This window comes from Phycodurus eques, chromosome 10 (genome assembly GCF_024500275.1).
Source record: "Phycodurus eques isolate BA_2022a chromosome 10, UOR_Pequ_1.1, whole genome shotgun sequence".
Lineage (NCBI taxonomy): Eukaryota > Metazoa > Chordata > Actinopteri > Syngnathiformes > Syngnathidae > Phycodurus > Phycodurus eques.
Window position 1 is genome coordinate 28,335,829 of NC_084534.1, and position 14,769 is coordinate 28,350,597.

The following is a 14,769-nucleotide window of genomic DNA, read 5'->3' on the forward strand; positions in this document are numbered from 1 at the left end:
CAAAGATGTGAAGTACTGGGACAAAATACAGGAACATTTTAAAACATCTGCACAAGTACTGAGACAAAACAAATGCAAAAAAGTTAAGAAATGGGGAATAATTGCACCGAGGTACGAGGAACATTTGGTGTAAAGCATTGGGACAAAAAGGGGAGAAATGTGGAATATTTGGAGAAAAATATTGGGACAAAAAAGGAAGAACATGTGGGAATTTGAACCTTCGTATTGTGACATCAAGGGAAAGAAAATAGGGAGATATTAACATAAGTATTGGAACAAAAAAGATATTGGGGGGAAATAATTTTAATGTGAGAATTTGAGCAAAAGGCTTTCGGGGAAAACTGGTAGATTTGGACATAAGTATTTGGATGAAAAATAGTGGAACATTTTTGACTTTGGATGGAGGTATTGGGGCAGAAAATGTAGAAGTGGAGGAGGGAAAAAAAAACGAAAAAAAGTGTCTGATATCTTGTATTGCGAGTCCCACATTTCTGTAAAGTTCCAAATCCACTCGTTCCCACGGGATCTTGCACAGCGGCCCGCCAGCCGGAAACAACTGCGATTTACGGAGCATCAGTGAAGTGTTCGCCGCTGTGCAAAGCGAACAAACGACAAGAAGAAAGTTTGATGTTTTATTTTGCACATGACAACTCTCGTTTTTTTGTTTTTTTTCCGTTAGCTTCCCACGTTTGGGAAGAGTAAATTTGTCGTAGAAAAATATTATATTACACTGAGTTTGACATACACAAAATGACAAGTTTTTAAAGCCCAATCTGGAATTAGGAAAAAGACGGGCTGATTTTGACACTTAAGTCTCATCCAAACAGAAACAACGTTGACGCGTAAACAAGACCAACAAGTCATCAAATGTACACAAATTCAGATAAATAACAAATACCCCCAAAAAAATAGAACAAGTCATTCAGAATATTTGTCTTTTCTTGAAGGGATAGAAGCAATTTAATCCCCAACGATAAAAAATATTGCATCATTTTCAGGATTTGAAGTCTTGAGGCGACAAAACGCCGCACGGCTCCCGCAGAGTTTTATGACACTTCTTTGTCGGTTGAGTGTTCAAGAGGTTGGTAATCAAGATGACATTTTCAATTGGTTCATAGCGCATAAAAAAGAACAGATTTGTGCAAAATAGGAACTTGACCATATTTGGACGTGCGCGGCAGGCGGCTTTGCCGGTGACTGGAATCTCGGCAAGAAAATTCCTTTTGCCGCATCATCTCATATCCTACTGCTTGTCCTCTGCATGAAATTCCTTTGAATTCTCAGCGGCGCCTTGAGATGCGAGTGACCCGACGTACGAGTCTTTGGTGGGAAGGTGACTCGACTCACTTGACGATGAGAATTTGGCACGGAGTGAACCATTCGGCCCTAAAAGTCTTCAGGCTGTTTACTGCCACCCTCGCTTGAGGTTTACGGTCAAGCTAAACATCACACAAAAAGAATTTTGCCTTGATGTCATTACAGTATGTTTTTACAAAGTATAATATTCTGGAGTGCTATTTTTGTTGTTGGGTTTTTCCGGGAGCCTGCAACAGATGAATGCCATCTCCATTCATTCCGACGGGGGGAAACACGATACAAATGTTTTGTGTTACAAGCATGGTGATGAATTCCACTTGTATCTCAAGGCACCAGAGCGATTAAAAAAAGAGTGTGCTCTTAATCGCGGTCAATGAGGTATTTTTTTTTTACATAAAAACACTATGTATGAAATAAGACTTTGTTGTATTATTTGGGGAAGACATTTGCATTTCATTTAAAAACAAAGTAAAGACAGGCGAGTCAGACGCAAAACGTTTCCAGTCATCATGCTTTTGGTCTTTTGGTCTGGTTTCTTATACATTTCACTTCCAGATTGGGCTTCAAACTGAACTTTAACGTTGAGATGCGTAGGGAACACGCACGCGCGCACGCACACACACATTATAAATACATGAAAACCAACACGAGACTTTGGAAGGCTTTTCTGAGTAACTTGTTGTTGTTGCTTACAAAATGTCTTCATATAAAAAGTCATGACAATATTTACACTCCATTATATTGTGCTTTTTTTTTTTTTAAACACACACACACACACACACACGTGCTTTGTGAAGAGTTTGTCATTGTTTACATGTAAACCAACAGTGTTGTAGTGCACACAAGCACACACACGCACACACTGGGGGTGTGAGGCTGATCATTATTTGCTGAACTAAACTGCGGGTGTGTGCGAGGAGGCGTGTCCATTATGTGGCGATGTTAGCAATGGGTACGCTGCTTTCAAAAAGTTGGCCTTCCAAACTTTGGGAAAGACTCACGTAGATCATTATTATCTGAAATTGTGTGTGGTGGACGGCGGGCGGGTGGGCGGGGGTGCGCCTATTTATCCTCAAGGTGAGCGTGACGAATGGGCGAGAGACATTAAGACGGCGTGTGAAACACAGAACGAGTGAACGCCTCGCAAAGTCAACTGGAACATTGACTTTGTGAGGCGTTCACGGTTGTTGAGGGGGTGTTTAAGAAGGACTGCCGTGGGGGGGGGGGTGTTATCGGGTGGGCGAGTTCATGTGACGGGCGTGTGGGCCCCTCTTAGCGCCGCTAATCCACAAATAATTGGCTCCGAGAGGGTGATGTTCCGGAAGAAAACAGCAGCAGGTGACGCTGATTTAAAGCTGCGGGACAGGATGGAATGCGGGGGGACTAAAAATAATATGAGTGAGTGGGTGGGGGTGAAAAATGTGGGGGGGGGCAATTGAGGGTGACCGCATAATCCTGGAAGTTTCCACACAGACAAGCAAAGCCAGGAAAGGCAGGAAGCACTTACTCAGAGAAGGGGAAGAAGAAGAAATTCAATTGTTGCCATGGTAACCGCAACCCGTGAATTTTGGGGCCCAAAAAGTATTGGGACACCCACAGGTGGACAAAAGTTTTGGGACAGAAGGAGAGATGGAGGTTAAGACAAAAATATTGGCACACCGAAAGGGAGGAGGAAAAATGGGAAGTTGGACGAAAGGATTGGGACAGCGACAGGAAGTTGGAAAATAATTGGGAATTTGGACAAAACAGGAAGTCAAAATATACTTTGGCAAAAATATTGGGACACGTATCAGATGTGATCAGAGGGGAAATTGTGGGCATTTAGACACATTTTTTGCCGCAATACCTTTTTCCATGCAGCGTTTCGAAGGCAGTCAAAAAAAAAAAAACTAATTGTGAAAACTGCGATGACATCGTGGCGCGGCGCCCTGGGGACGACGCGCTCTACTTGTGCTGCGCTGTATGGAAAAAAGTTCTTCCGGGCCCTCCGGTGGATTTGCGTTGTTTGTGCAAGTTGAGCAGCAAAGCGGACGTCTGCAAAGACTCCGCGGGCCGCGCGGACGACCTCCGCAGGTTTGCGCTCCGTTGGGTTTCGTGGCAAAGGTAAAGAACCACGAGGCGCGACACGGTGTCAGTCAGCTGGAAAGGCGTCACGCTGCAAAAACAAAAACACAAAGAAGGAAAGAAGGAAAGGAATATATTCATCAAGTTGAGAAAAAGGATTCGCCAAAAGAGCAGAATATTGACGCACGAAAGAATGATTGAATAAACTGTTTCATTTGTTACACTCTATTTCATGAGGTTATGACTGTATGTTTTCATAAAGTACAATACAGTAAGTACAGTGCTTTTTTGCTTGTTAAAAACACGTTAGGATTTTTGGGGGGTGTTTTTTCATATGGTTCTGAGCGTCAAAACAACGCTCTGATGGAAACCAGAATTTCGATGGACCTTGCTCCAAAGTTTTTCTTTGTTTCTTTCTTTCAGTTTGGAGGCCCGATGAACCTACAAACTAACCTGACTGTCTGCCGCATCCGGTCTACAGGTCCAGGGGAGGGCGGTCCAGAGTGTTGTCGTCGTCCTCGGCGCCGTCAAGCGGGTTGCGGCTGATGACCAGTTCCAACCGGTCGCCCGCCTCCGTGATGAGCGGCACCGCCAGGCAGCAGTCGAAGTCCCGGGTCCTGACGTGGTTCACCTGCAACAGAGACCAGAGGCGGAGTCTTTCACGCGCGCCGAGTCCCGAGTCCTAAAATCGACGACTCGAGTACCCCGCCGTCGACGCCAAAGGTTTCGGCCTACGGCGAACATCGCCAGGGCGGGGGGACGCGATCGGCGGTACCTGAAGGATCCTGTCGTAGGGTCGCAGGCCCGATCGGTCGGCCGGGCCGTCGGGTCGGACCATGTTGACGTAAACGCCCTTTTCCAGGAAGCCGTCGGACACGCTGAAACCGAAGTCGTCACTTTCGGGATCTTTTATCACCGTTACCTGCAAGACATGAAAGGAGAATGGACGTCAAGGACCGGGAACAATCGCGTGTTTGGGTTCCTCATCAAGGGAACTTCAACCTGCAGCCCCCCACTGCCGAATCACCCCCACAAATAGTTTGAATCGATGTTTCGCTTCCATTCGGATTTCTTGTTGGAGCCCAACAACAGATTTCTGCTCGAGAAGCTCCAAGTCCCAAAAGTTGCTCTTACCCAAGATGACCAGAGGATTCGCTCCGTCAGGTCGACGAGTGAACATCTGAATGACGCGTCAAGTCGACTTGACATTGTGCAAACGGCCAAAAGACTTCCCAAACGTCACAGAACAATGTCACAGTTTGAAAGTCTCGCAATCTCTCACAATGTAGGACACGAGTCCCATTCATCCCGGTATGACTTTCCGCTCCAAAGATTTTCCCAACTGTAATGATTCGCGCACCACAGGAACAGAAAACATTTATGGCCTGCGTCGTACGTAGCGCCGCACTTGAAAATCTTAGAACGTGGGCTCGACGTTACATCCGGCCCTGCGCTACTTTCCCTTCCAAAGTTCTTTCCGACCGCAGCTATGCACGAGCGTTCCAGAAACAGCAGAAACCCCTGGCTCGGGCACTTCCCGATGCGGCCGGCGCCCTTACAAGGCTCACCCCGAAGGACGCGGGGGCAAACGTTCAATACGTCCACGCGTGACGTTTCGTTCTGAAGCTATTCCCAACTGCAACGATCCCCGCGAAACCCAGAAACGGCGCAAATCCCGAACGGAACGCTTGCCGACGTGGCAGCGGGACGTGGGCGGTCCCGTTGGAAAGAACACCCCCACGAACGCGGGAGTTGATGTTAAATTCATCCCTGTGTGACCTTCTGTTCCAAAGTTATTTCCCACCCAAACGATCCAGCTTGAGGTAGCTTAGCATTCGAGGTCTGAGGTCAGACTGACTTTGTGCAGCTCCAGAGGCGTCGGCGACAGGAGCCCTTGCATCTCCTCCTTGATGCGGCGGGACTCCCACGTCCTTTCCGACACCCTCAACGAGGCCTTGGACTTGGACTCGTGGTGGGCGGGCGGGGACAGGCTGTCCTGGAACAAGTGCGAGCCCGAGTGGAGCAGCTCGTCGGCGTGGAAGTGGACCTGCAGGCGGGCGTCTGCAAGGGGGGAGCGTAAAATACAGTACCTAAACATCCCCCAATTCGGGGGGGCGGCATTGAATTGACTTCTGCTAATGTGTCTTTGTTCGTCTATTCCAGCAAGATGTCGCGACAACAACGAAATGCTCTTCCGCTATTAAAGGAGATCTCCGTGTGCCTATAGATAAATAGAGAATGTGTGTAAATAGAGAATGTTTTCATTGTACGATTCTGTCTTTTTCCCCGTAACATTCCGACGGCCTGGCCATGCAATTCTGACTTTTTTTTTTTTTTTCCAATGAACCATTCTACCTTACTCCCTGTATCATTCTGACTTCTTCCTCACACTATTCTGACTGTTTCCTCATAAAATGAAGACTTTTTCATTGTACAAAGTTGACTTTTTCCCTGTAAACATTTTCTTTTTCCTTTTAAAACGCCCATACTTATACTTATGACTTTTTCGATGAAACATTCTGAGTCTTTCCTCGTAAAATTAATTTTTTTTCCTTTTTCCTGATAAAAAAGTGACTTTTCCTCGTAAAATGTTGACTTCCCGTATAATTCTATTTCCGTTTAAAATGTGCCTTTTTTAAAATGATAGAATTCCAACTTTTCTCTCATATAATTTCAACTTTTACCATCTTATGATGTAGATGTTTCCCCCTGTGAATTTCAGACTTTTAGGGCGTAAGATTATGGTTGACTGATTTTTTATTTTTTTTTTCTTGTAAATTTACAACTTGAAAAATTCTGACTGTAATATTTTGACCTTTCTCACAAATAGTTTGACTTTTTTGTGAATTTTACAAAGTAATTTGAGAGAGGAACATCAGTACTTCCGTATATACAGAATACATTGTGTGGCATTTGTGTTCGGTCGTGTGCCGTGAGATGTTTTCCTTACGTGAAAAAAGGAAGCACAGGAAAGGAAGGAATAGGAAAGAGCGCCCCGAGTGCAAGCGCTGGTTTGTACGACGCTGACCTCGGTCGTCGTGCAGCTGCAGCTCCTCGTGCAGGTGCGCCCCCTGGCGGAGGAGGGCGTTACGCCGCAAGCTCAGGCCGGGATCCGTGGCAGGCTTGCTGACGCCTTCTACGTCCAAGGCGATGGCCGTGCCGGTCATGATCGACGCCTGCGAGAGAGACCGACTACGTTATCAATTCAGGACCTAAGGATTTTAGACAGAATTCAGTATTTTGGGATGCCGCGTTTGTATGTGTCGCTGCTCGCTGTGTCTTAAAGAAGTCGTCGTTTGCAGGGTTCCGGTTACTCTACCATTACATCGATGCCAATTTCCGTTAGCCTACCTATAGCTTTTCGCATGATATTGGTAGCCTTAAGCTAGCGGACTTTGGTTAGATAAAATGTTATGGTTTGGTTGAACAGTTTGGTGTTTAATTCTCTCACTAGTCACTTTACTAAAAAGTTGCTAGTAGAGCATTGAAATTGTCATGTTGTAGATGCAATGTATCTTTGCGCTAAACGCTAACTAACCTCGATTTCTCTGAGCAGTTCCGATTGGCCGCAGGTCTCCAGGTCCTCCAGGGCCTGACACCAGAAACTGTCGTCCGAGTCCAGCAGAATTCCGTCCGAGGGTTGGCCCAGGAAACTGACGGGGCAAAAAAATCGAGTCAATGGGTTTTGAAAAAGATGAGGTTTTATTGCCGTCTTACCCCGCCGATTTTTCCCACTCGTCCTCGCTGAAGCCGCCGTCGCTGAAGGGGTAGTTCTTCCGGCAGCCGGGAGGGGGCGTAACCGTGCGCTGCTGCTGCTGCTGCTGCTGCTGCTGCTGCAGCTTGGCGCTACGCCACTCGTGAGGGTGGAGGGCGATGCCAGTGGAGGCCTGGTGGCTGTACGTGCCTACGTGGTACAAGATCCATTGAAAGAAAGATTTCGCCCCCAAAAAAATCAAGACTTTCTGTAAATATACAACTTTATTGGAAATACACTTTTCCCAAAAATATAGGACTTTTTGGGGGGAACTGTCCAATGAAGTCTTCAACCTTTTCTTTTTCTTTTTTTTGTCCAAGACATAAGACATACTGTTTTTCAATAATATAGAACTTCTTCTTCTTTTCCTTTCGGCTTGTCCCGTTAGGGGTCGCCACAGCGCGTCATCCTTTTCCATGTAAGCCTATCTCCTGCATCCTCCTCTCGAATACCAATACCAACAATAATATAGAACTTGTTTCTCAGAAATATACAAATGTTTTGGAAAATACGACTTTTTTCCTTGAAAATACTTTTTTTCTTTCAAAAATATGAGTTTTTCTTGAAAATATAAAATACATTCTAACTGTATATATGTTGACAACTTATGTTAAAAAAATATGATTTTTTTTCAGAAAGATTTTGGAAATATGCAACTTTTTCTTGAGGAAAATGAAACATTTTTCAAAAATATACTTTTTTTTCCTTTTTGTTTTATATGGGACTCTTCCAAAACTATATGATTTCCCCCCCCCCATAAATATATACATTACTTTTTTCTAAAAATATAATACTGTTCTCAAAAAATACAACATTTTTCGATAATACACTTTATTTTTACGGATATATACTCTTTTCGTAAATACACAGCTGTTTTTTTTTTTTAAATCTATGACTTTTTTTCAGAAACACAGATTCTTCCAAAAAAATACATCTTTTTACGATAACATATGACTTGCCTTGAAAAAATAAGACTTTTTTTTGGATAATCTTCTTGAAAACATAAATTTTCTCTTCAACTATAGAACTTTAAAAAAATAAATAAAAATAAATCCACTTTCTACAACTTTCCCGCCCACCACCCTCGAAAACGTACCCTGGCTGCAGTACCCGGCGTCCAGGCCGGATCCGTCCCACGAGTCCACGGCCGAGTCCACGCTGGGGACGGCGGTGGCGTAAAGTTCCGACAGTTTGTCGGTCTGCCGGCTGTCCGTCAAGTCGGTCGAGTCGTCCTCCTCGCCGTCGCTCAGCTCGTTCTCCGTGGCGTCGTCCGCCTCGCTGGCTTTCCTCTCGTCTGCGACGTATCAACAAAATGAGAACAGAACATTTGATGGTGCAGGTACAACGAAATTGGGGTGCGACATCCATTTGTGGCCCGGTCCCCAACACTACATGAAGTCGATGTTACTCTCAAACCAAAAAGAATTTGCCATTTTCAGGGATTTTTCAGACTAAAAAAAATTCACCAAATGTGTTAGGTAACTGCACGTGGAATGTTTAAAAAAAAAAAAAAAAAAAAAAAAACATTGACTAAGACTGACGAAATTGGGTCTATTATTAGGAGAGCCACCAAAAAGTTTGAGGAAGCAATGTGTGAAAAGAAACTTTGGTTGGAATGGAACCTTTTCGGGACATGTCGGCCATTTTCAAGGCTCCTTCAAAGGCAACTTTTTCCTACTGGGCTAATTCCAAAATGCAGCCCCCGAAACCCGTTTGATTGAGAAACATGAGATTTGCCAGACTTGCTTATCACCAGTATACCCACGAAAAAGTCTCAGGAAGTCATGCCTGAAAAGACACAGGAAGTCAGCAATTTTGGTTTGAAGTGGCCACTTTTGGGACAGGTTGGCCTCTTCCAAAAACTATTTGGAAAATTCGGCCCCTGAAGCCCGTTTGACTCAGCAACATGAGATTTGGGAGGCATGTGTTGTATGGAAATGGCCCCTGTGGCATTGCCACCTACTTCGCGGCATCTCTAACCAAGTTTTTACAGGGCCAGCGGCGCAACGGATAACGCGTCTGACTACGGATCAGAAGATTCTAGGTTCGACTCCTGGCTGGCTCGATGTTTTACGGTCACCTCGCTTACGCGCTCTCGAGTATTGTTTTTGTTTTTGTGTTTATCGCTCGTCTTTGGAGACGTTACACGACTCTCAATGTCTTTATGCCTCCAAAGTGTTCTCCGTCAATTGACTGTCTGAGCGGCTCCAACTACCGGAGACAAATTCCTTGTGTTTTTTGGACACACTTGGCAAAATAAAGATGATTCTAGTTCTGATTCTGATGTCTACCTTGAGGAGACCCACACAAAAGTAGGAAGAAGAAGCGTTGCATGAAGAGACACAGGAAGTCGTCAATATTGTTGGAAGCAGCCATTTTAGGGTCATATTGACCACTTTCTGGGCTATTCCTTTCGGGAATACTTTCAAAATTCAGCCCTCGAACTCAAGTTTGATTTAGCAACGCGAAGTTCAGTAGACATGTCGATCACCAAGAGACCCACAAAAAAGTCCCTAGGCAAACCTTTCCGACAGGAATATTCTGAAACGCAGCCTCCAAAGCCAGTTTTACGATCCCAATCATCATCATCGTCATCTTCCTCCTTCCGATCACGTTGACTTACCGTCGAGCATCTTCTTGATCTTGAGCGTGACGGTCTCCCCGGCCATCTGCAGGAGGTGAATGGCCTCGCTCAGGGGTTTGCCCTTCAGGCTGACGCTGTTGATGGCCAGGATGCGGTCGCCCACGTGGATCGCGCCCGTCCTGCACATGCACACGCTCACGCACACGCACGCGCACGCGCACGCACACACACACACACACCGGCCGGATGTGGGTGAATTTCAGCAGTGGCTCGTAACAACCGGCACGCCCACGAGCCACTTTGGTGAATTGTATTTTGTTCCGGAAAACTTTGGGTCAGCAACCCCGACCCAACCGCACCCCCCCCACTGACGAATGTAATTTGATGGCGCTAAGTTTCTGTCAGCACCTAACCCCTACTACCCGACACCAAAATTGCAGCTAGTGAAAATGCTGAGCGGCTAGTAACTCTGGGAAACCGCTAGCCACAGTCGGCGGTGAGCAAAACAGTTCACGTCAACATCTGATGTGCTTGTTTGGGTGCATTAGCTCTAGCGTTTGATTGGCAGCGGAACATTACGGGAAGAACATTTTTTTTTTTTTTTTTTCCCGTGGGAAATCACGGAAATAGAAATGATCTGCCCCAGGGTCAAACAGCGGCCATTTATAAAAAGACACACTCGCAAAGAAAGAAACACGTGAATGTCATCTCATTGGTTGACAGGAAGTCAAGTTTGAAAAGACAGCGCGGACATCGGGGACGGTGCCTCCGGATTGGCAGAGTGGGGTGGCCTGCCCCCTTTTTGGTGCCTGTTGATTGGCACACCCTCTTTTTTACTCCCTTACAGACTAATCTGGTCAAACTAGACAACAACAACAATAAAAATACACAAAATGTCATTCTTTCATCCTGAAATGTAAAATGACTTTGCCAAAAGTGACCCAAAATACACACAAATGAAAATATTTCAAAATGTTGTTCTTTTGTTTCGGTGCTTACTGCTTCAAAGTGTGCGCGTGTGCGCGCGTACCTCTCGGCCAGGCCTCTCTTGGTAAGTCCGGAGATGGTGATGGGGTCGAAGGGTTCCTCCGTGCCCGAGATGGTGATGCCCAGCGGGCCGCCGTAGCGCTTCAACTCCACCGTGTAGATGATGCTGCCAGACGTCTCCTGCTCGTCTGGGAAACACGCACGCGCGCACACACACAAAACAAATGCACACACAGATGTGCTTTCACATAGAAAAGTGATGAGTCAACGTGTTTCCAAGGTAACCGTCATCATCATTCAGCTCCTGATTGTTACTCCTTGTGTGCGCGTGTGTGTGTGTGTTTGTACTGCAAAGTCCTTTATTTTCATTTGACTGTCACTTATCTAAAAAAATGTGAATACCCTAAAATGCATGAAAAATGCATCAAATTAAATACGGTATATATAACAACTATAATGAAGATAGTTATTTTTTATCATTCTTAGTATTGTTATATATATAAATTTATTCTTAAAAATACACACACACACAGATATATGTAACATATTAAGAATAAGAATTTATTATTAACAATAGCAGTATAATAGTAGTAGTAGGAGGAGGAGTCATAATAGTTGTTGTAGTAGTACTTGTAATATAGTAGCAATGGTGCTTGTTTGAGTAGCAGCAATGGCAGATGTAGTCGCATTTATAGTAGTAGTAATAGCATATAACGGAATAAAAAGTCAACTTCGTCATTGTCATGGAAGATGAGTTTTGGCCAACAGCGTCACCCTGTGGTCGTCTATGCTACTGCATAGTGGCGTGTGATTTCAAGCTGTTGTTTTTAGTTTAAGTTTCGTTTAGTTTTTTTGTTTGCATTTGTCGGAGCAGGGCGGAGTCGACATGACGAGCCCTCACCCGAGTTGTCCTCGTCCTTGCGGATCTTGAGCTTGACCAGCTCCTCGCATTGCTGCAGGATTTGCTCGGCCTCCTCCCGCGAGCAAGAATCCAGACGCACGTTGTCGATGGACAGAAGTTTGTCACCCGGCTCCAGAGTTCCCGTCCTGAAGGCCGCAAAACCGCACAAAAATCATTACGCCTTCCTAACTTGTAGCAAAGGACAATTAGAAGCTCCGATACAATTGTGACACATTATGACTTTTTGTGACACATTTATTTATTTATTTTTAAAGACAAAAGGCATATTATTACAGGAATAAAGTCCTGGTTTTTTTTTTGGTTTGTTTTTTGTTAAAAAAGGTGCGTTTTTCCCCTCAACATATAATCCTGTTTTTAATAGAATAAAAGTGGCGTAATACTTAGGCGTATCATGACAAGAATAATTTTGTTAAAAACAACTTTTTCCTCCCTGTTAAACTTTAATATCATAACATTGCGACTTCGTTTGACCGGCAAAATGCGACTTTGTTCTTGTCAAGTTTTGTTTCTTCCAAAAAATATCACATAATTCTCACAAAATCAAAATCTCACAAACACTTTTTTCCACTAAAAAAATCATAAGAGGATGACATTTGTCCTTAAAAATAGGCAATTCTTCCGCTCCTATTGCATTTTATAATATTTTTATCTTGGAAAATTCCATACATGTATGTTTTTCAACTTTTTTCTTGAAAAGTATAGCTTTATGCTCATAACATAACTTGTTCCCTCTAAAATAGATGAATTTGTTATCATAAACTATAATACTATATATATAATAGTTTTCTTGAAAATAGCTCACACTTTAATTCTCATGTTATTTAGTAATTTTACAAACATGTTGGAAAAATTGTATTTTACTCTCGTAAGATTACAACTTTTTATCCTGCAATAAAGCCGCCATTGCTGTTTGAAAGATGATTGTGCTTATTATTTGAATGGTTATCGTTATTACAATGCTTCTGATTCCAGTTGTTATTGGCCGCTCACCTGTGGGCCATGCTGCCCTTCTTGATGTCGGAAATGATGAGAGGCTCTCCTGCCTTCTTATTGGCTGCAGGTGAAGAACCCAAAGCACGTGATTAATCAAACGAGCTGGTGACTGAGCGTCACTCCACAAGTAGTTGCTCCATTTTGCCACAAGAGGGCGCCGTTGTATAATGCAGTATGTCCTTCCACCCCACAAGAGTTCTTTGTGAAATCCCGAGGAGCTTGAGAAGATGGCCTCTGTATCATCTTATTATATTCATTTCTTGTAGGAATTATAGTTTACGTGGGAAAATGAGAAACAAATAGAAAACAAATCGTGATCTGACTTTTTACAATAACAAAAATAAACAGTTGACCCCAGCTACCTAAACACACCTTCAAAAGCAAAAGGTTCCTTGCTCGTGCTTACCGCTAATAGTGAGTCCTAGCTCCACGCCTCTCTTCTTGGGTAGTTTGACGTGAAAAGTTCCGCTACTGGGCACCACGGACTCTGTGAGAAAAGAAAAAACAAACAAAACGGGATGTAGTTGAGCTCCACTTCCCGTCCCAGGCTGAAAGATCCCGAACGCTCGCCACTCGACATCAGCTCAGCACCTGCCACGTCGAACTCGATCTCCAGGAGCACTTTGTTGGCGAGCGCGGCGTCGCGGAGCAGCTGGTTGGCCTCCTCCAGGGTGCCGTCCTCCGTGGCGATGCCGTTGATGGACAGCAGCCGGTCGCCCACCTGCAGGAGGCCACACCTCCTCGGGAGAGGCGGGTAGTCATTCAGTCAGACCGAATGACTACCTAACCAAATAACCGACTGACCAATCGACCGACCCGCAGTCATCAAAGCATAAACCTCCGGTGCTCAAAATTTCTCCTGACTGACTGATCGACTTCACTCACTCACCAGTAGCAATCAAAACTTAGGTCCATGACCTCAAAATCCCATGGAACTAACTGACTAACCACCTACCCAACTGTTGACGAAACCAAACAACCAACCCAAACGTAACCTCATGCTCCCAAAATTAATGGAACTAACTAACCAAATCAAAACATAATCTAATTCCCTCACAATTTCATGGAAAGAACTGACTGACTCGCTCGCTCACTAAATAACTTACTGACTCAATAACCAACAAGACTGACTAATCACCCAACCTATTGTTGAACAAACCAATCGACCAGCACAATCATCAATTTATGCTCTCAAAATGAATACAAATAACTGACTGACTAACTGACTGTTTGTATGACTGACTAATGTTGTATTTGAAATGAATTGCGTTTGCTCTTCCAAACACAAATCAGAGTTGACGAATGTTGCCCGCAGATCTTTGGAGTTGCTCTTCACACTAGTTTCTAAGATGCTTTATGAGCTAGGGTCCGTTCGCCGCCGCTATCCGGGGTCCCGTCCGGCCGCACGGGCTCACCTCTCGGCCGAGCTGTCGGGCTCGATGAATCGTACGAGCGGCGGCGCGGAAAGCGTTTCCGTGGCAAAGATTCCTCCTTGCAGCTGGACGCCAAAGCCGTTGAGGGGGTCGCCCATCAGGATGACCTCGCCGGTCTCCACGTGGACCACCTGACCGCCCGGACCCACTGAACTGGACGCAAGCGAAACTGAACGCACACGCGCACACAAACACACACGTGGGACTTACTTCTGGAAAATGGACATGACAACCGTTATTGTCTTCCGTGCACTGATTAATAAAAGTACTTGTATATGAGTTGATCCGCATCACGACATAACATTAAGTCGCATCCCATTTGAATAGAACTAACACCAAGTAAATATCTTTGAAAATGTGCCAGTTTTTGTCCTAACCTAAATTAAACTGCGACTAAATTTGCCCAACCCTAAAAAAAATACTTCCACTCACCATTACCAAACTCAGCTAATCCTAATCCTGCCAATCACACACCTACTGTCCCTTAAACCCTAACCATTTCCCCCAACGTAACCCATCAACCCTTACCTAACCCTAAACCAACTTTATTCCTATCTTAATCTTAAACCACCTCTGCCCTCCTAATCCTAACCTTAACCCTTTCCTTCCCTTAATCTTTCCTTTTCCTAAACCTAAAACCTACCGCCCTAAAGTCCCCCCCCCCCCCCCCCCAAAAAAAAAAAACACAAAACTAATTAAATCCCTAACATAAACC

General features: G+C 44.6%; 1 protein-coding gene across 12 annotated transcripts in view; it reads right to left on the reverse strand.

Annotated features, from left to right (window-relative positions):
* Positions 1–619: 619 nt before the first annotated feature.
* LOC133408398 (glutamate receptor-interacting protein 2-like) overlaps positions 620–14,769 on the reverse strand; it is a 53,512-nt gene continuing 39,362 nt past the window's right edge. For 11 of the 12 annotated variants that reach the window (XM_061687266.1, XM_061687262.1, XM_061687267.1 and 8 more), the window contains 15 exons: positions 14,037–14,223; positions 13,213–13,358; positions 13,028–13,108; positions 12,619–12,682; positions 11,608–11,753; positions 10,750–10,894; positions 9,759–9,898; positions 8,232–8,429; positions 7,099–7,285; positions 6,920–7,034; positions 6,410–6,557; positions 5,240–5,442; positions 4,157–4,303; positions 3,835–4,012; positions 620–3,472 (listed from right to left, as the gene is read on the reverse strand). In XM_061687266.1, the coding sequence (XP_061543250.1) occupies positions 3,857–4,012; positions 4,157–4,303; positions 5,240–5,442; positions 6,410–6,557; positions 6,920–7,034; positions 7,099–7,285; positions 8,232–8,429; positions 9,759–9,898; positions 10,750–10,894; positions 11,608–11,753; positions 12,619–12,682; positions 13,028–13,108; positions 13,213–13,358; positions 14,037–14,223 (2,063 nt within the window). In that variant the 3' untranslated portion in view covers positions 620–3,472; positions 3,835–3,856. The remainder of the gene's footprint in view (positions 3,473–3,834; positions 4,013–4,156; positions 4,304–5,239; positions 5,443–6,409; positions 6,558–6,919; positions 7,035–7,098; positions 7,286–8,231; positions 8,430–9,758; positions 9,899–10,749; positions 10,895–11,607; positions 11,754–12,618; positions 12,683–13,027; positions 13,109–13,212; positions 13,359–14,036; positions 14,224–14,769) is intronic. The other variant, XM_061687263.1, reaches the window with a different exon arrangement.